Raw genomic sequence first — 25,064 nt, 5'->3', positions numbered from 1 at the left:
CCTTGGATCCTAAGGTGAATGCTCAACAAGTAATGCAGTTCCCCAGCTCTTGAGGGACAGGTTGCATCTTGCCTAAGGTGTGCATCTACAAGGAGAATGTGTGTGTGTGTGGGACTGGCATCCTCCCTTTCTCCTGTCGTCCTTCTCTTCCAGTGGGCAGAGGAACAGTGAATGAGCTGTCACTTGCTGAGTATCCTTTCTATAATCTAGCTCTATTTGGATTAGTAGATGCAAATCCTTCCTTCTCTCTAGGAAGGGGAGAGAGGGACTATGAGCAAACCAATTGGTTATTCTTAGCTTTATAGTCTCTGACACTGGGGGTTCATCCAAACCTTTTTGATTCAAGGATATTATATTCCTTTGATTTGAAATGCCTAGAAGTCTGACAATTGAACATCTCTCTTGTTCAATAGATCAGAGGTATGGTCTCCTTCCTTTGCTCTTTCATGACCCGGAAGAGAGTACCCAGGTGAGCCGAACTGCCAGTCAGTTCAGAGATTTACTCGGAATCCTACCTCCAAAAGTGAGTCTCCCATATGTAAAGACCGAGGGTTTGTATTTGTGTAGGAACAAATGACAAATTTTTAAAGTAATTTCTATTTTTCCCTAACATACAAACCTGAGGTCTTTATATTAAGGGCCCACCTCTTACCACCCCTCATTCTCTTACCTAGGGCAAAAGGTAAACTGCCTAGAACTGAATGTACACCAACTTGGTAGGCAGTGCTTCTGCCCCTACCATCGGTAACTGTTACCATGACCTCTTGCAAAGTTTAACGGCTGGATTTCCAGCTCGCTGAAAGTTAATCCCATACGTAAAGACCTCAGGTTTGTATGTTAGGAAAAATACAAATTACTTTAAGAATTTGTCATAATGAAGTTTTGTTAATAATTTTTTCCCACTGCATGAAATTTTTCGTTTCATTTTGACTTCTTATTCACTATCAGTATTATCTACCAATCACTGCTGATGTTAATTATATATGGAAATACATTGCAAGCAGTCCCCGGTTATTGGCAATCAGGTTTTATGGCACTTGTCTAGCAACGAAAATCTGCAATTTTCGGTGGCGAAAATAAAAAATGGCGATTTTCGGTTATCAGCGATTTTTGCTTATCGTCACGCTGTCACAACAGAACCCCCAACAATACCCGGGGACAGCCTGTATTTTTGTTTTCCTGGTTACCTCACCATGAGGAGTACAATCTCAAGTAGTGAATAACTTATTCCTCAAGCATACGGGCTCAGAATACCATTCAGTACTCTAATTATCAATTATATATTTGCATAACTACTGCAAAAGAATACATTACTGTACTGATTATGAAAATCTAATACCACACAAAGACTTTCAACAAAAATCATATGCATTCATATAATACCTAGTTTTTCACAGATCAGGAAAGAATCAGAAGGCCTAGGCAAACATTTATATTTTGATATTCAGTATCCTATATTTTGATTATGATAAATAAACAGTGTAATAAAAAAGTTTTGTTTTTTAACTATGTATACTTAACACATATAGGCCCACAAATTTTGAGTATTAAAATACAACCCTCTTCAGACTGAAAATAAAAAGTCTAGGCCGAGTCAAAAGAAAAACTTGAAACTATAGTCCTTAAAAGAAATGAAAAAAAAATAATAATTTTTACTTCCTTTAAATGGCATATTATTTACCTCGGCTACCAAGATACACACTACCTGCATAATACCCTTGTGCATGAATGGGGTCATGCTATAGGGCAACCCATAATCGAGTGACGGGAACGGTTAGTGTCAACATGGCACATCGTGCACCCGTGCCTTTTGCCTACAACATTAAGGGAACTGATGCAATATTTTGTATCCCAATTGTACATACAGTAATATCATTAATATTAATTTATATAATAATGTGCTAGAAGTAATAGTATTACTATTATTTACTTAATTCCATACAAGGCTATTTCACAGGTTTTTATTACTATTATTAATTTATATGAGACCACATGTTAAGGGTACAGCATTGGGAGATGCATCACAATGCAGGGGTAATGTTTATCCATTAGCTGGACATGCTGTTGTTACTTCATAAGCTGCTCATACTAGGATCAAATTCTGTTATGCAGTATTCCACAGAACCACCCACCTGTATACACTGGGAGTCCATCTAAATTGATAATTTATATGAATTGGTGATCCCAACAGCTTTCCAGCCAAATTTGGTTCTACCCCTTAATAAGCCATCTACTGTATATTCCTCACTCAAGTCAAAGACATTTCTCAATTCTCACAACTAGTCAGTCAACAGAATGATGGTCTAACTCAGCCAAACATCAGTTGCTTGGGTCGGGTTTTTGGAAAGCAGTTCTGAACTTATAATACTGTACTATTTTATGAAACTACCAGTCAGATTGCATCTGGACTGGAGTAACTACATAATAACAATGGAAGGAAATGAAGACTCCATTAGAAAGTCAGTTTCTTGAGAATCAAACTCTATATATTGTCACAACTATGCATTCTAAGGCAAACAAAAGAAATTTCAAATACTCACCCTACTAGCTAATTCATCAAAAGAACACTGACCAGAAGTAATTTGCTTTCGGTAGTCTGAAAAGTAAGAAAAAAGTTAACATACAGCTCTGCAAAACAATCAATAAATATTACAGCAGCCAAAGTTCAATGATCTTTAAATTTGCATAGTGAACTCCTAATTCTAAGAAGATTTAGTGAAACTCTTAAAATATTTCTCTGTATTACTGTATAAAGGATCAAACAAGTAATTTTTCTCAAATAAAAATACCAAATTTTTAAGTAATTTGTATTTTTCCTAGGTATACAAACTGTACTTTTCATAAATTGGTAATCCAGTGCCTCTCATGCTTCAGCTGTGTGCTGATTAAAAATAAAAGCCTACTGGGTAGGCCCTGACCTCTATTGGCCTACCTCAGTCATTGTGGGGACCGACCTGATCGCAGAAGTATCGCACTGACTTGGAACGAAAAGGGGTGGTAGATTATTGTTTTTATTAAAATATTTCAACCAGACCACTAAGCTGATGAATGGCTCTCATAGGGCTGGCCCAAAGGATCAGAATGAAACAGAGTACCAGGTCTAGGACACAGGCCAAGTACTGGGACCAAATGATGAATGAATGAAAATGAACTAAAAAAAAAAAATACACTGGAACACACTACACATTAATACATTTACTCACATTTCTATCTGCACAATAAAAAAAAGTAATGATGAAAATCTGAAGTTGAGATTTTTAAAAATGACATTTTTATAATAAAATAGTTTTATATATCCTTACCCAGTAATTACATAGCTATTAGTTTCACTTATCCGGCAGGTTAATATTTTGAAATTTGCGGGTCGCGCTCATTTGTTTTGGGGTAGGTGACGTGCCCCACCCACTTTTGGGGGGAGAGAGAGGAACAACTTAGCAAAGAGCTCAATCTGCTTATGGCCCTATGTCCATGCGAGGGTAGGGAGGGCAGGCTCCAATCATGTAATTACTGGGTATGTATATATAAAACTTTATATTATTATAAAAATGACATATTTTTATAAGTAACTTACCCAGTAATTAAACAGCTAATTCCCACATTGTGTTAGAAATATTGTATCCTAACACCTAATTACTGATACTAAATTACTTACAATGCATTATTCTACTTAACACACCTGCATTCAACTAGGTAAAGCAACAGTGTGACTAGCTTACACCTTCGTAACTTCTCATAAATTCTCTTAAAAATATTTAGAATTTGAATTTGCAGATGTTTGCAACACGTGCTATTTATAGCTTGAGCCTTGCCACATAAGTACCCTATGTACACAATTGTTCATCTTTTGGGTTATAAAAATAAAATGAGAAAATTTTGTAAAAGTAAACACAAGAATAGTGTACAATAAAATTCAGTGTAAGCGATACCTCTCTCTCTCTCTCTCTCTCTCATCATACATGTAAAAATATGAAAAAAAAAGAGACAAACTCTAGCAAGTCACACATCTACCTAGCCCTCTGCTCCCATCCAAGACTGAATTCCCAACTCCATCCCCTGCCAAAACAACTAATCTGAAGAAGTTCCTCTCCCATGGTGCCCAGCCATCTGACCCAGTCCGCACCTTGGGAACTTCTCTAGGCCTCCCCCACTGCCCAAAACCCTTTCTCAGTCTGTTGATGATTGTAAGCAGTGTTACTAATATTTTCCTGAGGCCACGCAGCATTGGCAACCAGAGGAGAGCAGTTTTTTAAAATTTTGGAAATTTATCTACATTGTATATCTTTGGGACCTTGGTCCCTGGTCCAGGGTATGTCAGATAATGATGTATCCCGGATAATGGCAATCCAGATAATCGCGAGATTACTGTATTTACATTACAATCAGTAATACAGGCCTAATTATATAAACTTCATTTGGTAATACCAGTCTAATATAAATTAAATTTTTCAGCCAAGGAGACATTTCTCCAAACACATACACTTCATATTTACACCTACAACTATTTACAAGAATCAGTGCAAAACTGTCAGTCCAAGATATCATACTAGCTCACAGCTGCAATTTCTCATTTCTGTCACACTGCCAACACCAAGACTAACCATATAATTTCCTTTGAGAGAAATTAACGGAGGAGAATAGAACAAGTCTCCTTTTTGGAAGCAGCATTCTACTCCCAGGTTTTTCACTTATTTCCACAAAATTGGAGACATACTCAATTGTCCCTTTACTCAAGAAACATGAGCTTCGAGCAGCAGTTGACATTTGCGAACTATAGGCAAAGGATAACTAGAAGCACAAACGTGTTCTATCACCAAAAAAAGAGGACTGGGAAAACCCTGAGAAATCACATTTGGTAGTAGTAGAATTTGAATTCCCAATATGATCCTTACAAAAAGTAAGTCAATATGGTAAGAAATCTCCATATACTTCAGCCTCAAGTTGAGATCTCTCAATGCCTCAATTGGGATTCTGAAATGGATTCGTGAGAGATTCATGACAGCCTTTTTGGGATTCTGGAGAGCAGGGAAATGAGGCTGAGCTAATGCAAGATTTCTAGATCTCGCAAAAGTGGCACTAATCCCAGTAACTGGTAACAGTCCTTGCAGCAGGTGGAGTTTCTTAACCTGCATCTCTTCTTGTGAACTAAACCCTCTACAAAGTCACTGTCTGAACCAAAAGAACTAGAAAGCAAAGGTAAATGATCACTTCCAACAGGACTAAATTTATGGCTAGAAGCTGCAGGAATGGAAACCAGGTATTCTATACCTGCAGATTCAACAGAGACTTCTTTTAGTAACCAAGTTATTTCACCATCACCTGGGGGGTCCCAGGATTCCCAGGTTTCTGGAATTTACAGTCCCTTCTATGTCAAATAAAAAAGACGTTAGAACTTGTTAGCAAGCCATATGTTTAAGCAAAAGCACTGTGTGGGAATAGTCTAACTCACCTAACCTCATCAGCAGTACAGAATCTCCAAATGAACATGCAGACTGCTTCATCTTTTTGTAGATGGATTGCATGCATGTCCCCCCTCTCTTTGGACAAGGGGAGAGGGGGACAGAAAATGAAACAAATTCCCTGGTTTTATTAGAAGTTTTATCGTCTCCGACACTTCTGGGTTCCTCCAAGCCTTCTTCAAAAGTAATGATGCAAACTGATTAGTCTAACCCCAGAAGTCTAGCAGTTGCAACATCCCACATGTCCAACAAGCTAGAAGTGCAGGGTTCCTTCCTCAGTTCTTCCAGGCCAGGAAGGTGTTCCCAGGTGGGCAGAACCAACTAGTTGGTTCAGAGATTTGCCCAGACTCCCCCACCATTGGGTAAGTCTATGTAAAGAACGAAGGTTTGTATTTGTGTAGGAACAAATAAAAATTTTTTTTAAAGTAATTTGCATTTTTCTTAACATACAAACCTAAAGTTCTTTACATTTACATCCCACCTCAGCCACCCCTCATTCTGGTCACCTGGGCCAAAGGGCAAGGTGGAATGCAGGCTGACAAGTGGGTGGGGCTTCCCCTGTACAGTTGGTAGTTAACAATCTAGTCTGAAAGTTCAGCAAATGTTCCAGCTCGCATTCGCAAGCAAAATCCTTCAGGTTTGTATGTTAGAAAATATTATTACCATGTAATATCATCACTATTATGTAAAAAATCAATCATTCCCCATCTGCAACGACTGATGTTTGCAATATGGAGTCTTTAGAGACGGGTGGCTTAAGGGTGAATGTGAACAAAACAGATGTTTTAGTGAGCAGTAGGGAAGATAAAGACAGAACAGCAATACAAGAAAGAAGAGGCTCAATTATAACACAAGTGGAAAAGCTTAAATACTTAGGATCTACTTTAAGCCAAGAGGGAGGATGTGAGGCTGAAGTGAACAGAAGAATAAAAGTGGCGTGGGGGAAGTGGAGAGATGTAGCTGGAGTTGTATGTGATAAGAAAATGCCAATCAAGCTAAAAGTCAAGATCTATAGCACAGTGATAAGACCAGTGTTAATGTATGGATCAGGAACATGGGCTCTGAGAAGAAGAGAGGGAATAAAGCTTGAGAGAACAGAGATAAGAATGCTGAGATGGATTATGGGAATATTGCTGCCTGAGAGATTGGAAAATGAAGAAGTAAGAAGAGCAGGCTTAGTAAAGATGACAGAGGTGATAAGAGAGTCACGACTGAGAATGGTATGGGCATGTGTTAAGGATGGATGATGAGGAGGGAGTGAAGAGGGTTTGGGAAGAACCTGTTACAGGAAGAAGATTGAGAGGGAGACAGAGAATTAGATGGTGAGATAAAGTGAAGGAAGATTTGGAGAGAAGAGGTTTGGTGGAAGATGATGCCTTTGATAGATGGCAGTGGAGAAGGCGCATCAGGCAAACGACCCCTTCACTAGGGTTTGTTTCCCCGGATCCCGGACAATTTTCAAGGTTTAATAATCCCGGGAAATCCCGGGATAAAAATTAAGTAAAAAAATAGGGACAAATTTGACTGCAGGATGGTTGTGGACTTGTTGTCCTGTTTATATTTTTATATACAGTAAATACAGACAATTTCTGTCATTATCCTTATGATAATAATGACAGATGTCTATATTATGTCACTGTTTTGATATTTATATAAAATACTTCATATTTTCAGTGAATTGTATTTTCCCATCAACAGCATCTTGCTAAAATCTTGTAAAATTTCAAGTTGCAATGCTTTTGCAAGATAAGACCTGTCAAATAAATCCATGGAGGGAAGATAAAGCATCTGTTTCAGTGTTCCAGTTTATTGCAGTAACTAAATCTAAAGGGGACAGGGGTATAAAACCGTGACAAAATAATCATGTATAAGTTTGCAGATTTTTCAAGAGGAACATATTCCTTCTTTATCATGTGGAAACGTAGTATTACTGTTTACCTAATGCTTTATTTTGTATATTTGGGACGGTAATCATGCGAAGCAGTCCCAGCAGTGTAAACTTTGAACAAGTTTGCAACAAGTTTTGAACAAGAAGTGTTTGTGATGAGTGACTGCAGCCCGTGTGGGGTACCGTCCACCGTGTCGTGTTATAGAAGATCTTATTCTATGAGAAACTTCTTATTCATTTAGTTCATGTTATAAATAAAGAGTGCATACATTTAATTTTTCTTCATTTATTTTTACTACATTTTCTGTCATTAAGTACTCTTTTCATTTCACTGAGTATAAACGAAAACAAATGTATTTTTTTTATCAATGATAATGAACTATAATTTACATTTTCATTCGCACTGGAATTTGGAAGCAGAACAAAAATAAAGTAGTAAACGAAGCATGTTTTAGTTCTTGTTCTTATTCCTCTTACTTTGTTCACAAACAAAGTGTATGCTGTAATTAAACATTAGGTGGAATTAATATGACAGTCAATCTACAGTAATATTTCTGCATATCTAGTAATGCTAAGCACATCGAAAACCTGAAAGGGAAACAAGGTATAATGTGTGATTTTAGACAATTGAAAATCCTGGGAATTCCCGGGATCAGGACTAATTTTATCCCGGAATCCCAGGACAAAGAAAAAGCTCCAAAATGACAATCCCTACCCTTAACGTAGGGATAACGGTGGGAAAGAAGAAGAAGAAGAAAAAGAACAACTGATGAGAGTTGCTGTATACAGAATATAATAATGGTCATAAAACCATGGTAGGGTGTGGGTAAACACTGATAGGCCACCTACCTACTAAATTGTGTCATTTCCGAGAGAAAAAGGGGTTGCATTTTTTTCAAAATGTATTTATGCAATATATTTTGTTACCAATATGGGGAAAAAAGTAGATTCTATGTGGTATTGTTTTTGTTTTTCTTTTGCTATATCGAATTCCCGCTAGTGCAGAAGTAAAAGCTACTGTATATAATGGAATGATAAAAGTTCATTTCAAAAACAGGTTTAAATTACTGTACTCCAGAAACAGAACCCTCATGCTATTCACAAGAAGAGTGAGTGAGTGTGTGTGTGTGTGTGTGTGTAGAGAAAGAGAGAAAAATGGAAAACAACTGAAAACTGGTGGATTCCTAACCTTCCAGAAGAGAAATGGCTTCCTCCTTTGAGATTGTGATATTTTCTTGCCGCCATGATGATGGCCTCCTTGACCCTTTGTGTTTCACCAGCAGATGAGAACACTGGACTCTGTCAGGCCCTCCAGTGCTGCTTCCTCCTCCTGATGGCTTAGCTGGTTCTGTAGGGGCATCCCACTGGCTCTCCTTGGAGTAGATATTTAGATAATATGTCTGACCTGAAATTTAACAACGTATTTTGACTTAGTTCTCCAATACACCCATACACTGAATTATGTTATTGTAAACATCACACTATAAAAAAAAAAAAAAAATTTTTAAAGTACTTGTATTTTCCCTAACATACAAACATTTACAGTAAACCTCCCGTATTCATGGTCTCACTATTCGCAGACTCACGTATTCGTAGATTTCTCTGTGGAACGTATATAACCATTATTCGCGGAAAATTCGCCCATTCACAGTATTTTTCATTGAGAAATATTCACTAACCCTCTGGTGTTCTGACGACACGAAACTGCGTTAATAAATTTTTTGCCGTAAGTGCCCCGAGACGCGACTTCCGCATCATCAGTGAGGTATTTTCGGGCGAAATTCACCAAAAAAAAGTAATCCAGAGAATACGAGGACTGCGTCATTGCGTGGGGAGATCTTGGACCTACAAGAAAACGTAAAGAGGAAATCGATGGGTATTGTGCATGCGCCACAGTTCTCCCCCAACTCAAGCACTTCGCCTGTTTTGACGGAGTTCAGCATGTCTTTTTAGCGCCTCACGTTTTTTGCTTTGTTGTCATTTACCTGCATTTGTGAAGTGCTTTCGCTTTTGTTATAAGTGTTTGCAAGTTATTGTTGAGTATTTTGAATAATATTTCAAGTGTTTTTCGATAAGATAGATAGTGAAGAATTTACTTTTTTTACATATATTTCTGTCTTTCATCAACATTTCTGTCTTTCGGCTTCAATTGCTCAATTTTTTCTGGGAACACTTATTGCTTTTGCGTGGGCTATTTATAGAAAATTTATTCAGCTTTCTATTCCATTTTTCACTTTTTTCTTAGCGTTATTCATTACTGAGTACAGTAAACCCCCGTATTCGCGTTCTCATGATTCGCAGACTCACGCATTCGCGGAAAATTCGCCCATTCGCAGTATTTTTCACTGAGAAATATTCACTAATTACTGTATTTTCATATAATTTTCATGAATAAGTGCACTTTTTGTGATAAAACTTTAAAATACTCAGGTATAAGCATTTTTACAGGGTTTTTCTGTTTAAACTATCAAAATGGGCAATTCTAAGTGTTTTTAGAGGGTTTTAAGTATTCGCGGATTTTAGCTATTTGCGATGAGGGGGGCGCATCCCCTTGAATATGGAGGGTTCACTGCATTTTTATTCAGTTTTTCATAAAAAAAACCTCCAAATTTTGATTATTCTGCTGTTTTAGAGCCATATCTCTTCCGTCAGATCGGCGTACGACGCGTCGTAACCCCGGAACATGCGTCGTAAACTGGGAAATAATTTCTGAAGAATATATTTGAAAAGCGTCGTAACCTCGGAACGTTGTAAGCCGGACCCATCGTAAACCGGGGACTGCCTGCATATATATACATATAGGAAATTTATTCAGCTTTCCATTGCAATTTTCACTTTTATTCTAGCATTACTTACTACCAAGTAATTACAAAAAATGTCAGTGTATACAGTATATACACATTAAACACCGTAGTTCAGCCGGAATTTATGCATGCGTAGATAATTTTTTGTACGACTCTTTGTGCATCTGTAAATAACTTCAATGTTCCTGTATTATATATCACTTGAACGGCCATTCTTTGTACTTTATCTTGCTGAACAGCAAAATGTAAAAATATCAATGTTTCTATACAATAATCGTTGCCGTATATTTTCAAAGAAAAAAGAAATTGTCCATAATCTAACGACAATTGCTCAATTTTATTCTAACACTTCAGATATCTTTCTTTTGTGCAATTTATACGAAATTTATTCAGCTTTCTAATGCCACCTTTATTTTTATCTTTATTCCTTACTTAGGTACAACACGAAACGTCAACATTAAGTAGGTTGGAAAATCTGAAAATTGCACTCCGTAAAAAATTAGCATTTCTTAATCGGTGACAGCTAATTAGCAAACACATTTATAGCAAAATGATTGCTTCTACCTCAAAGTTCAAACATTTCCACACAATTTACATATAAAATAAACTCCCAAAACCTAATTATATTTATCATGATTACTTCCAAAAAATATCTATGATTTTCCTTAAAAATTTCATGTTCACATCTTTTTTATTATTTCTAAGCCTTGCAAAGATTTTCTGATTGCTTTAGGAAAAAATTCAATCAATTGCCAACATCATAAAATACACCAGAAGCCTATATCAGTTATAGTTTGGATGTATCAATTTTTACAAAGAAACTTTTCCGTGCGAGCCCCACTTTTCCCTCTACGGCATAAGTTGCATACCGGGTAGCGCTATAGGAACCCCCGTATGCGCAAGAGGGCTAATTACTGTATTTTCATATAATTTTCATGACTAAATGCACTTTTTGTGATAAAACTATTAAAATACTCAGGTATATGCATTTTTAGAGTTTTCAGCAGGGTTTTAAGTCTTCGCAGATTTTAACTATTTGCTGGGGGATGCGGTATGCATCCTTCGCGAATACGGGGGGTTTACTGTAATCTTTTTTTAAACAGGATTTAGCTTGCGAATGCAAGCTGGAATGGCCACTTAACTTTCAGACAAGGTCGTTAACTATGGACAGGTAGGGGGGAGCCCCACCTACCTGACAGTACCAGAGTTAGGGGAAGCTGAGGTGGGATGTAAAAAAACTTCAGAGTTGTATATTAAGAAAAATACAGTACAAATTATTTTAAAATTTTATATATGTTTATACCAAATTCAAACCTCCGTTCTTAACAACGGAGACTTCCCCATTGGTGGGAGGACTATGGGTAATCTCTGAACCGACCAGTTGGTTCTACCCGCAAAGGAAAACCTTCCTGGTCTGGAGGAGCAGAGGAGCGTATCCCGCACTTCTAGCCTGTTGAACACATGGGATGTTGCAACTGCTAGACTTCTGAGCATAAAGTACAGTAATGAGTTTGCTTTCATTAACTTGGTGAAGGCCACCTTGAGTCCAGGATATTAATGTGGAGGGGTCTGTCATTTTGGTCCCACATACCTAAAACCAGCAACTCCTCCAGGTGTGCGCCCCATCCCTCAGTCGATGCATCTGAGAACAGAAGCATCTCGGGAGGGGGAGTGCCGTTAGGCACTCCCATTAAGAAGTTCCTGTTGTCTAGCCACCAAGTGAAGTCTTTCCTTACTTCCTCCGAGAAGAATTAGAAAGATTGGAGGATTCCTTCCCGGAGACTAAAACTCCTTCATTCTCCACTGAAGGGAGTGAAAGTGAAGCAACCCATGTGGGACCAGCTTCTCCAAAGGCGATAGGTGACCAAGAATGACTTGCCACTTCTGAGTCAGTTGTTCCTACCAAGACAGGAACATTGCGCTGGCTCTCTGAACCTGCTGTTACGTGAGTCCGAGGGGAAGACGCTTGCTGCTGCAGTATCTATCAGCATGCCCAGAAGCTTTACCCTCTGATTGGGTGTGAAACTGGACTTCTCTAAATTGATCACCACTCCTAAGTCATGACTGAAGCCTAGAAGTTGATCTCTGTCCTAGATCAACCGCAACAAAGAGCTCGCCAGGACTAGCCAATAACCTAGGTACCACAAAATATGTACCCTGTGTAAATGATCCCAAGCTGAGATAAGGGTGACCACTCAAATGAATACCTGGGGAGCAGTTGAAAGACCGAATCAAAGTGTCCTGAACTGGATCACTGTCTTCCCGAGATTAAAGCAGAGGTACTTGCAGGAAGAAGACCGATGGATGGGTATTTGAAAATACACATCCTTCAAGTCAACCGAAAGTATGAAGTCGTCCTCGCTGATGGAATCGAGTACTGATTGTACTGTTTCCATCTTGAACCGGTTCAGGGGAGTGAGGTCAATGACCATCTCCAACTGCCTGTCACCTTTTCTATGAGAAACAGACGGCTGTAAAACTCCGGACACCGATCTTTCGCGACTTTCATAGCACCTTCTTTAGCATGGTTTTCACTTCTTCCCAAAGGGCGAGGTCTTTCTGCTAGCCAGGAACATAAGTCTGGAAGTGGACTGGATCGTTGGTGAGGAGTGGCGGAGACTTGAAGGGTGCTAGATATCCTACCTCCACCCTGTATCACCACCGTGTTGCCCAATGGCCCGACAGGCATCCCTCCACCATTGGCAGCAAGCGGGGAGGGGGGGAGGGGGAACACTGCCCCTAACATCCTCCACCCTTGTTACTTTTGCCTCCTTTCCTGGAACAGGCAGGGGGCTGAAAGGGCACCTGCCTTCCTGGAACGGGCAGGGGGCTAAAAGGGGCATGACTAAGCTCCTTTCACTACTATGGTAGAAGACTGGGTATTCCAGCGAGGGGCTGAAATTACAGAAAATGTAAGACAGGGTACAATTTACGGCCCAAAGCTATGCAGCATAGCAACAGACAAAGTGAATGAAATAAGCAGGAAGAACATAACAATCAAAAGGAATATAGAAATAGAGTCCCTAATATTTGTTGATGATATAATGTTCCCCACCAGCAGGAAAGAAGGTATAGAAATGGCAATTGGCAACTGCCGTAGCCTGGAGCAACTGAAAAAGTTCACATTTAACACTAAGCCAAGCAAGTCAGCAGTGCTGATAATAGATAGAAGAACAAAGGGCCAGACAGTCCACATGAGAACAGAATTAAAAGACGGCCCAATTAGTAGTGTAAGCAAATATAAATACCTAGGAGAGTGGTACACCCAAAATGGCTCAAAAGAAACAAGTATTAAATCGAGAAAACAAAAAGTAGAGTACCTACTAAGAGAAATAAGAAAATATGGAGACTTAAAGAAAGTAGGAAATATGGCATTAGAAGTAAGGAAAAAGATCTATGAAACAGTGGTGGTCCCAACATTATTTGCCAACATAGAGACCTGGAGCAACTTAACAGAAAACGAGTCAAACGCTCTAGAGCAAATGCAATACAGGATCCTCCAAGGAATGTATGAACAGCCAAAGGGCACGCCCTACTGGGGAATTTTAGCGGAGTCCGGCATATGGCCAGTTGCCTATAGAATTGAATACAAGAAAATAATGCTATTCCACAATATTATAAATTCAGACAAGAAAAGGCTAATCAAAGAAATAGTAGAAGACCAGTTAAGAGCCCCCTACGGGCTGTGCTGGACAAAAGGCATAGAAACAATAGGTAAAAAGTACAATATAGATATAAATGGAATGGGAAAATATGCCAAGAAAGAACTGAAAAAGGAAATTAAGAGAAGAATAACGCAAGATATCGAAAAGACATTGGAAGAAAAGAAGAAAGAAATGAAGAAGCTGAGATTCATAGATAACTTTGAAGAAAATAAGTATCTAAGGGAACTAGAAACAAAGGATGCATGCTTAATAATGAAAACCAGGCTGAATATGTTGGACCTGAAAGCTAACTACCGGGGAAGATATAAGGATGAGGTCTGTGATAACTGCAGAATAGAGGAGGACAGCACAGAACATTTGTTCAGGTGTAAAACCTTACAAAAAATAGAAAACTTAACATTAGAGACTCTGAAAGCCCCGAACAGAAAACTAGTGGAATATATAAGAATAGCCATGAAAATAAAGGATGTCACCAACCCAGAAAGCAACGGCACCAGTTAAAAAGTAGTAGTAACGTAAAAAGGAGGAGTAATAAAAATAAATAAATTCGAAATATTAAGTAACATCTGGGAGGTTAAGGGGTAGGGTGCTAATTAAATGAAAAACTGTTAAATAATATATATAATGTAAAGTAAAAATAAAACTGAGCAAAATTGTATTTATATATATAATGTAAAGTAAAAATAAGTGTAAAAATGTATTCAAGGGAATAAAGCTTCGCACCTCATGAGAATCGTGTAGTGTGCCCGCAACTGTGTTTGTGGAGTGAGCGCTTAGGAACCAGGAACCAGGAAGCCTGGGAGTTCCTCAGGACCAAAGAGAAAGGGCCAGCCTGACCTGAAGGTTGGGCTGCAGTGCTATGTGAAGACAGGGAGGTCTTGGCCACTGCCCGGTGGTGGACTAGCTTGTAATTGTTCTTGACGAAGTCTATTCGCCGCAGCCTCCACCTCTCCTCTAGGGAAGAGGGAACTGGATCCCATTATCTGTCTGTTTCTGAGTGCTAATGCCGACTCCAAACTAACAAACCTGGAGACCTGAGACAAAACAGTGTCTCTTCTCTTGAGCAACAGGTTTGCCCACAGGTTAGCTGTCTGGTGGGCTATGTAGGTGATAGCCCTACCTCCAGACAACAACAGTCTCCTAAACGTAACATCCTCTTTGGGTGTATGGGAACCCGAAGAGGAGGATGCGATCCTGGCCGCAGCTAGAGACCAAAGATCAATCTAGGAGACTTTTTAGAACACTGCCATGGCAGTCGATTCCATGCCGATGCCTCCAACTGTGAGAAAGAGATTCCTTCCGCTTGGAGTCGATCCAGCAACAGACCAGGCCACAGATGGGTCAGGTCCAGGTCAAACTGTTTAGCTACCAAAGGCCTCTCTGATGGAATGCAGTATTTCCTCTGCTGAGTAAGTGTTTTGCTCGATTGGGTAGACTGCAGTGAATTCTCCTGGCCAGATACAAGAGAATTCACCAATCCAAATGGTCCCAGTCCTGAACCCTAGGCTTGTCTGGATCTCAAAAAGCCCAAGGAGGTGGAGGGGACAGGTGAGAGATCCCAATCACCCTTGCCCAGCCTGCCAGAGGCCAAAGTCCCAGCAGGTGAGCGAGGCTGTGGGCGTTTGTCAACCAGCTGTGACGGCGTCTGCACAGGCTGGGGAGAGCAGTCCAAATCACACAGACGTGAACAGGGGCTGTACCACATACATACTCCAGTCTTTTTAAAAGTCGAAGCCTTTAGAGGAGAAGACTGGGTGGGGGACCTCCTTTTGCCTTGCCCAGGTGAGCGGACTGGTAGGCCAGCGTCACCGTCCTGGGACCCTTGTACTGCTTTCTTCAGAAAGCAGGAAGGGGGTGAGTGAGCGCCTGCCCACTCTCTACTCATTTTCTCTTGCTGGGCCATGCTGGCAATGGGAACCGGGTTTGTAGACTGAGGACCCTTACTGGTCCAGGAAGGTGAGCTTCTAGGACCAGTACTGGTGCGCCGGGGTTCCAGGCAGCAGTTGATCCTGTGCTCTTGGCAACGGGAACAGCAGTACAGGTACTCAGGGTACCAATAGCGAGAGACCTGGTAGCCTTCTCTGTGGAGGAGAGCTGGCTGCTAGAAGCCCTACAGGACTTCTTGCAGATGGGCAAGGCAACCTTTTTCCTCCGCTTGCTAGCTTTGGAAGAATGAGGGGAGGAGATGACAGCACTCCACAATGATGACAAAGATGATGATGACGACTTCCTATTCCTCTTCTTTGACTTCTTCTGGCCATGGCCAGCCTTCAACAGCAGGGTGTGGGAGAGAACATCACCAAGAGAAGACGAAGTAGATGGTAACACCTGAGAGCACATAACCAAAGGAATGTGCGGTGTCACTAGAGCTGTGGTGGTGGCCCTTGCGCTGCTGGATACTGTAACTGTCAAAGTCATCACAGCTATGGAGGCTGCAGTAACAGGAAGGCCTTTTGATGCCTTCAAGTGATTAACCCAGAAACACTTGGCTCTCTCGTGAGGCCTACAGAGGGCCATAACTCTCTAAGCCCCTTGGGCTCCACAACACCTGGAACAAAGGTTGGGTTAAGTGAGGCAATCTCTCTTCGCCCCAAGGACAAATCCTCCGAGCAAAAAGAAACCGCTGGAGAGGAACCAGACTAGAGTTGTCTTCCCTCCCTAAGTGGCTCTCTACAGATGAAGCAGCAAGAGTCAGCAAAGGGGAAACCACTCCCTTGGGAGTGGTAACATCAGGGCAGGTGGAAGTTTAGCTGGGAGCAAATAGGAACCAGCGAGAATCTTCACTGTCTTTGGTGGAGTACTGCACTCCCATGACACTGGAGAAACTTTCTTTTCTTGCTTCTTTTTCCCAGCAAACTTCATCCATTGTTCAGGAGGCCAGATCCGGCACTCGGAACAAGGGCTATATTGGCTATGATCAGGCATGAGACAAAGGTTATGAGGGTCAACCTCATTAGAAGAGAGGAACTGATTGTAAGGCCTGTCCCTCCCTGGGCAGCGCCTATGATTTAGAGGTTTCCTCTCCACAGGAAGTTGTAAATTAGGGGTTTGCATTATGAAAATAATACAGCAGACAATCCAAATTCCAAATAGCATATTTCAAAAAACAAAAAAAGCAAGCAAACTGCCGTCGGGCTGAGAACCCAAGGCTTCCCCCCCTACCGTCAATAGTTTACAAACTTCTTTGAAAGTTAAACAGCCATTGCAGCTTGTGTTTGCAAGCTAAATCCCTATGTAAAAACCGAAGGGTTGTATTTGTATAGGAACAAAGTGAGGTTAGCAGCAGTCTTCCTTCCACCCAGGGTGTTTGGCAGTGGAACTCTCCCTGCAAGTGAAATGAAGTCTCAAACCAGTTGCCAGAGTGAACGTCTTCTCCCTCTTGCCAAATTCCCACTGAATGATCGAAGTGACACAAGAAAGAGGAGACATCTCCCTTGGGAGTCAAAACAGCGGGTGGAAGATGCCGAAGACCTCCTCCGGTTTCACCAGCAGAGTATTTAACTCCGATGATACAAGCAAGGTCTTCCTAGCCTTTTTCTTTCCTGCAAACTTTATTATCCACTCTTCTGATAGTCACTCCCAGCACTCTGAACATGGATCCTCCCTACTGCAAAAATGTTTTCTGCAATATGTAATGCAGGTCAACTTTGATACTTGATAGGAATTGCTCACAGGGCCTGTCAATCCCAGGACAGTACCTGATATTGAGGGTTCCTTGGTGTAAAGGAAAAGAATACCTTTTTGATTTATGGGTTTGATTCATTTCAAACCAAACACCACAAATCTATCACAGAGAAGAACAGGAAAAACCAGAATACTCAAAAAAACACAGAGCATGAATTAACTAACATCGAGGATAGGTGCAGGGAGCTGAAGAAAAGACATCTGCATCTGATGACAGCTGAAAGCAAAGTGGAATGCAGGCCAACAGGGGGGCAGGGCTTCCCCATACCCGTCAACCGTTAACGACATTGTCAGTGAGTTACTAATGGCCATTCCAGCTCACATTCACAAGCTTATCCTGATGTAAAGAACAATGGTTTGTATTTGTGTAGGATCAAAGTAAATTTTCAATTGACTTGGTATAGCCTGTTGGGGGTAGACAGTTGGGAGGGAGGTAAAGATCTGGATGGTGTGACAGAATAAGGGAGAAATAAGAGAAGGGTTTAGCAGAAGATTCTTTCAAAGGAAATATTAGTAAAGGTGCATTAAGGAAACTGACCCTTGGCTTGGGGATAGAGTGGAGATAAAGTGGAGGAGGGGATGTATGACCCTCATTGGAGATGACATTGCAGCCACTGCCATGCACATAATTCAGGATGCAGCTCAGCCTATAGCTGTGATGTTGCCAAAACAATTGCCCTGCTCATAGCCTACGCTCATACACATGGAAAGCTATAAGCGAAATACAAATATCTGATTCAATGGAATGGAATATACAATTTAGGACTGTGGCCAAGTGCCGAGACTTATTAGGCCATTCGACACTGAAAGGGAAACTGAGAGTAAAATGGTTTTACAGATGTAACAGGACGAAACCTCTAGTTGCACTATAAAGCAATTGTCAGGATTGATTGATTGATTTATAGATTTTAGGCATACATGCCAAGAACTGGGGCAACTAAGGCCATTCAGTGCTGGAACGGAAATTGACAGTAAAAGGTTTGAAAGGTGTAACGGGAGGAAAACCTCAAAGCAATTGAAGCACTATGAATCAATTGTTAGGAGAGGGTTAAGGAAAGTAAGAAGGAAGAAAGAGAACATGCACTCAGGTACAGAAAAGGAATGCAAGGGGTAGCAGCTAGGGGACCAAGGGATGCTGCAAAGAACCTTCAGTAATGCCTATATTGCACTGCATGAGGTGCACTGATGGCACTAGCTCCCCATGGGCGCAATTGTTAGGGGGTGGAAAGTAAGATGAAAGGGTAGCCTACGAATGAAGGTACAATAAAAGGAACAAAAAGGGTTGCAATGAGTGTTAGCAAAGAACCTAAAGTAATGCCTACAGTGTACTGCGTGAGGTGCACAGGGGGTACAAACCCCCACTGGGAATATATTCTTGTAAACTGTCCATGAGAAGTCTTGATTGATTGATTGATTTATAGATTTCAGGCATACATGACAGGCACTGGGACAACTAAGGCCATTCAGCGCTGAAATGGAAATTGAGAGTAAAAGTCTGAAAGGCAGAGGAAAACCTCGCAGTCCCATTGTGAATCAGTTGTTAGGCGAGGGTGGACAGTAAGATGGAAGAAAGAGAATATGAACGGAGCTACAGTCGGAGGAACAAAAGTAGTTGCAGCTAGGGGCCGAAGGGACGCTGCAAAGACTCCTAAGTAAAGCCAACATTGCACCGCACGAGGTCTTGAACTAGGGTAGGCTATAGCCTATATGACGTCATCATTGTTTTAGACAGCCAGACACCACCCTTACATATAGGGTAGCTCAGGGCCGACCACCAACAGCTGGGGTCTGGATTCCAGACGCGGGCTGGAGGAACGACCTCCTTCCTCTACCTTTCGTCCCGAACCTTTCCAGTTGCCCACCCAACCTCAAGTTAGGTTGCAACCATAATGCAATAAAAAAAAAAACCACGTAATGATTGATTGATTATGAAATGCAGGTCTTGAAGACAAGGCGCCGGAATCCATCAGGATTATTCAGCGCCGTCATGAAGGTGAAATATATAAATTAATAATAAGATTGATAAGGAAAAGGTGAACGATGATATTCTAGTAAAATACGGCGTCATACTCATCCCTCGATCACAAGACCTCGAACAATCAGACTAGCAAGACTGGCAGACATGGAAGTGGCATTTCGCGACAGAAATCGGCCTGAGCATTTGTGGACGACCGCGGGAGGCTCCGAAGGGCTCTCGATCCTCCCAGGCAACATCACCATCCTACATTCCCCCACAGGCCTCAGACAGACAGACAGACAGACATGCATCCTAAGGGGCATTTTCGCATACCGGTGGACCGGCTGACGCGTTTTTCCCATCCTGAAGGTAATTCAGCATCACTCATGACTGGCTGGCTCTCGACGTCGCTAACTTCCTCGCGGAGTTTCACCCGGAACGGTGGCGGCCTTCCTATCCAACCAGATCAAAGGGAAGTCTCAGCCTGCAAAGTGGTGTTTCTTCTTCACGCACTGTCCACCCTCCACGGTGCACTACATTGATGTTTCTCCCTCACAGACCAGTACCTTTTCATGAAGATAAAAAATGAATTAGATACTACCGTTGGTTAGTTTCCTATTAAGTTTACATAAAAATTATAATGTATACATAACGTCAACATTATTTCTAATACTTCTGATATCTTGGTATGGTTTACTTACACTGTGGCAACAAGACTTAAGCTATACATACATACATTAATATGTATATATATATATATATATATATATATATATATATATATATATATATATATATATATATATATATATATATATATATATATATATATATATACACACACACACACATATATATATATATATATATATATATATATATATATATATATATATATATATATATATATATATATATATATATATATATATATATATATATATAGCTTAAGTCTTATGGTCACAATGTGAGTAAGCCATACCAAAATATAGCAGGAAAAACGTTTTAATGCAGAAGTCAGTCTGGAACTTTGCCAGCTAAGTGGAAAGATCTTTGAAAACGACAGGTTAGCATTTAGGTGTTCAAATCTCACAAACTTTTGCCAAGTAAGCTTCTTTGTCTTTTTTCTTTGTCTCGCCTACATTTTGACTTGTTTAAAGGCATTGTTTAACATTAATTTAGGGTCCACCTTCCGACAGTTTTTGTGATTAGAATGTAGGTGAAGCAAGAACTGAGGCCTGAGGGATATGCTGGATTTATATCACGACGTGTTTTGCTTAAAAATCAGTCACTTTCATGACAACCATTGTCTGTTGTTAATCGACTTATTTCACTCTTACCCTTTGTATTATTCCTATGCAAGTTGTTTAAGAGTTCTACAGTAAATTTAAAGAAACATGACACCTGGGAATCAAATGCAGTATGATTATGGCCACAAAAACTGGCGTCCCAACATCTAGGTTATAATGTAAAAAAATAAATAAATAAACATAGTAGGCTATTCTTAAATTCGCTCATTTTGATAAAAAGAAATCCTGTTAAATTTATGACAGATTGACAATGTTTCTGTTTTCTGTAAAAGAAAACTATTGAGATGGCTTCGTTTGTCCGTCCGCGCTTTTTCTGTCCGCCCTCAGATCTTAGAAACTACAGGGGCTACAGGGCTGCAAATTGGTATGTTGATCATCCACCCTCCAATCATCAAACAGAAAACTGCAGCCCTCTAGCTATTAATACGTCCCTGATTAGATCCTCGGGAGGGCAGGACATAGGGACACCTATCAGACTATCTAGAAACTTTAAAAAATGGCTTTTTCACAGATCGACTGATTTTTTTTTACTCCGATTGTAATCCAGTATCACTCATAATCGGTTAGTGATTTCGCTGTTCTCACGGAAGATCAAGAGGGGTCCTAGAACATGAAGGTGGCATTTTCAAGACTCGAGGAAACCAGAATTCTCCAATCGTGCCTAATAATGGTGTAATGTATTACGAGATAAAGTTGTAAGGTATACGAGTAAAATTTCATACCTCATCATAAATTTTGTATTAGAACTTCATACAAGAAGTACTTGATTTTTTAGAAACTAATCAAAATATAACGCTAAATGTGAATAATCCAGAAGTTAGAAACTTTACCCTGAAAACAGAGATTATCATTTTATTGTTCAAAACTCAAAACCTGGCATTTTTTAAAATCCTATTTTCACTTTTTTCCACCGGGAAAAGATTCTACCTATCAACGTTAGGCACGCAAGGTTGTAAATGCATATATCTGGTGAAGTGACCAAGTGATTATTTATATAGGCTAATATATATATATATATATATATATATATATATATATATATATATATATATATATATATATATATATATATATACATATACACACATATGTATACAGTATATATATACACATGTATACAGTATATATATATATATATATATATATATATATATATATATATATATATATATATATATATATATATATATATATATACAGTATTATATATATATATATATATATATATATATATATATATATATATATATATATATATATATATATACATATATATATATATATATATATATATATATATATATATATATATATATATATATATACATATATATATATATATATATATATATATATATATATATATATATATATATATATATTTAATGCCACAAAAGCAATCTCCTACAAAAAATACATATTGTAAACACGTCAGACGTCTCTTCTTTTTCGCATCAGTCACGTCATGCATTGCATTTCTTAACATGTCAAGACTCTCATGTAACTATTCATGTGTAGAATTTTCTGGCCTTTCTGCTGATATGTATTTCATCATTGTACATTTATTATGTCTCTCAAAATTGCCATTTGTTTGTCTGTCAACAAACACAAATTGCTCAGAATGCGGGTCATGGCGATTGGAGATCAGGCACCATGTTTCCGTCCGCACTCTGCCATGTATACCTGCACTCAGGTAATAAATAAGTTAATACCCAGTTGACCTTTCTTGTCCTCACAACTGGTGACCTGAGGAGTGACGGTAAACACAGCAGTTTTGGCTTTGCCATTAACAGACTCACTAGGGCTGCTTTACCTTCAGAGAGCCTTTAATGGAACCACATGGTGACAAAAGTCTAGGCCTCTGAAAGCTCCTTCCTAGGACAACACCCACGCCACTAACGCACTAATTACGGCGTACCCCTTCAGGTATGTTCTGGCGTGCTCAAACGGTTTGGCCCCGTCATTTACAATTCATGTTGGCCATACTCAGAAGTCATTAATGGAACCACAGCGTACAGTTTTGACTTCTGGCAAGCCCCAAACACCATTAACCAACTAAATATGGCGCGTATTTCACATTTTGGTGTGAGGAAGCATGTCAGACACTGAGGTAGAAAATCATTCCGAGGACGCACAGATCCTCTGCATCCCCCTCTCGCCTTCGAAGGCAGCAATAAGCCAGGCGATAAAACTCCCTCTGTTTTCGCGACAAAGCACAGCATCCTGGTTTCTGCAGGCAGATTTCCATTTCCGGGTGGCGAAAATTACACACGAGGAGACCAAGGCAGACATAACCATGACAACGCTGCCGGAGGAGGTCTTCAACAAAACCACCCCATGGTTGGACTCGCAGCTAGGCAAAGTCAAGTACAGAGACCTGCAAGATAAACTCATCAACACATACTGCATGCCCGTTCCAGAGAGAGCCCAATGCGCCCTCGACTTGATGACCCAGCTCCTGGGGAATGCATCACCCAGGGACACCTGGGACGAACTACAAGGTCTTCTGATGCTGCTGGGCGTCGACTCAGACGGACGGAGGAGGGAGATCAGTTTGTCACAGGAAATATTCCTGCGATGCTTTCCGCAGGAGGTGAGGGCATAAATCACGGATGCAGATGCCCTCTCAATGGACGAATTGATGAACGTTGCACACAAACTTTATGAGGCCACCAAGGCCTCCAAACATGCCGCAACACCTGCAGCCTGATAGCAGAAGAAGCTGAAATGGGGGACACAAACATGGCATATAGGAAGAAGGCGCCGCCGCATTAGCTGAAGACGAGGACAAATCTAGCCTGGTGTTACTTCCATCGGAGGTTTGGAAGCGCCGCCAGAAATTGCAGTCCCCTGTTCTTTGAAAAAAAAACTAGAAAGGCGGCCACCCATAACAGCAGTGGCCGCAAACCTTAAGGAACACCAGCCAGTAGGGTTCTTCATCCACGATGCCATATCAAGACAACAGGTGCTGGTAGACACCGGGGCTATGCAGTCGGTATTTCCACCATCGAGGGAGGACCACGACCGCACATCCGGCACCACAGCCACACTAGTGGCCACAAATGGAAGCCCCATCCGCTGCTACAGAACTCTGACCCGCAGAATATCCACCCTGGGCCATAAATGTGAATGGCCCTTCGTCATTGCGGATGTCAAGTTTCCTCTACTGGGTGCCGATTTCCTCGCACATCATGGACTGCTGGTAGACGTCGGCCGAAAACGCCTGCTGGATACTGGAACCTGCCGCTCCCTACCACCCTCCATCGGACTGGGAATGCCTGCCATATGCTCCATCTCATCGAACAAATACAACACCCTCCTCCTTGAGTTCCCAGATGTCTTCAAGCCAGAACTGCGTCAGGTGCAAGGTACCCAGGCCAAGCAAGGCATCCATCACCACATCACCACCACAGGCCCGCCAACACATGCTAAGTTCCGCCGCCTGCCACCCAAGAAACCCCAAGATGCTAAACGAGTGTTCTCTGAGATGGGACAGATGGGTATCTGCAGAAAGGCATCGAGTCCATGGGCGTTCCCCCTCCACATGGTGAAGAAACCAGATGGTTCTGGAGACCCTGTGGGGACTATCATCGGCTGAACCTAATGACAACACCGGACCACTATCCCCTGCCAAACATGCAGGACCTAACAGGCACCCTGCACGCGGTCAAGATATTCACAAAACATCCCAACGACATCCTGAAGACAGCCATCATCAAGACGTTTGGGACATATACCTTCTACTCCACCTTCGGCCTCAGGAACGCTGGGGCCACATTCCACCACCTTATGGACAGCATCTTGGGGGACCTACCTTTCTATGTCTGCTACGTAGACATCATGATCTTCTCCAGGTACCCAGAGGAGCACCTGGGTCATGTCCGGGCTATGATGAAACGCCTTCAGGAGAACGGTTTGGTTGTCAGGTTCGACAAATGTTCCATCGGAGCGGAGAAGGTAGGCTTCCTGGAACATGAGGTCTCTCCAGCAGGTGCCCGCCCCATGGCCTCCAAGGTGAATGCCGTGAAGAAGTTTCCAGCACCAAAAACCATCAAGTCCTTGCAGGAGTTCCTCGGCATGGTCAACTACTACCGACGCTTCGTACCGGGCATCGCCTGCATCATGTATCCCCTAACCAGAGTACTGAAAGGGAAGCCGAAAACACTGACTTGGGAAGCCCCGCAGCAAAAGGTGTTCGAACAGATGAAGGCAGCCTCGCCAAAGCCACACCTTAACATTTCAAGACCCCATTCCCCCCTGAGACTTACCACTGACACCAGCAACGTCGCTTGCGGAGCCA

At 40.9% G+C, this 25,064-nt stretch overlaps 1 protein-coding gene across 1 annotated transcript in view; it reads right to left on the bottom strand.

The window, feature by feature from the left end:
- LOC136826054 (putative peptidyl-prolyl cis-trans isomerase dodo) overlaps nt 1–25,064 on the bottom strand; it is a 145,402-nt gene that overhangs the window by 12,110 nt on the left and 108,228 nt on the right. The window contains exons 3-5 of the mRNA XM_067082949.1: nt 19,788–20,020; nt 8,534–8,749; nt 2,541–2,596 (exon numbers count right to left, since the gene is read on the bottom strand). Coding sequence (XP_066939050.1) covers nt 2,541–2,596; nt 8,534–8,749; nt 19,788–19,842 — 327 coding nt within the window. The 5' untranslated portion in view covers nt 19,843–20,020. The remainder of the gene's footprint in view (nt 1–2,540; nt 2,597–8,533; nt 8,750–19,787; nt 20,021–25,064) is intronic.

The sequence above is a fragment of the Macrobrachium rosenbergii genome, chromosome 40, assembly GCF_040412425.1.
Source record: "Macrobrachium rosenbergii isolate ZJJX-2024 chromosome 40, ASM4041242v1, whole genome shotgun sequence".
In the NCBI taxonomy this organism is placed as follows: domain Eukaryota; kingdom Metazoa; phylum Arthropoda; class Malacostraca; order Decapoda; family Palaemonidae; genus Macrobrachium; species Macrobrachium rosenbergii.
The sequence above is the reverse complement of the archived record's forward strand: the minus strand, read 5'-3'. Positions and strand labels throughout refer to the sequence as shown.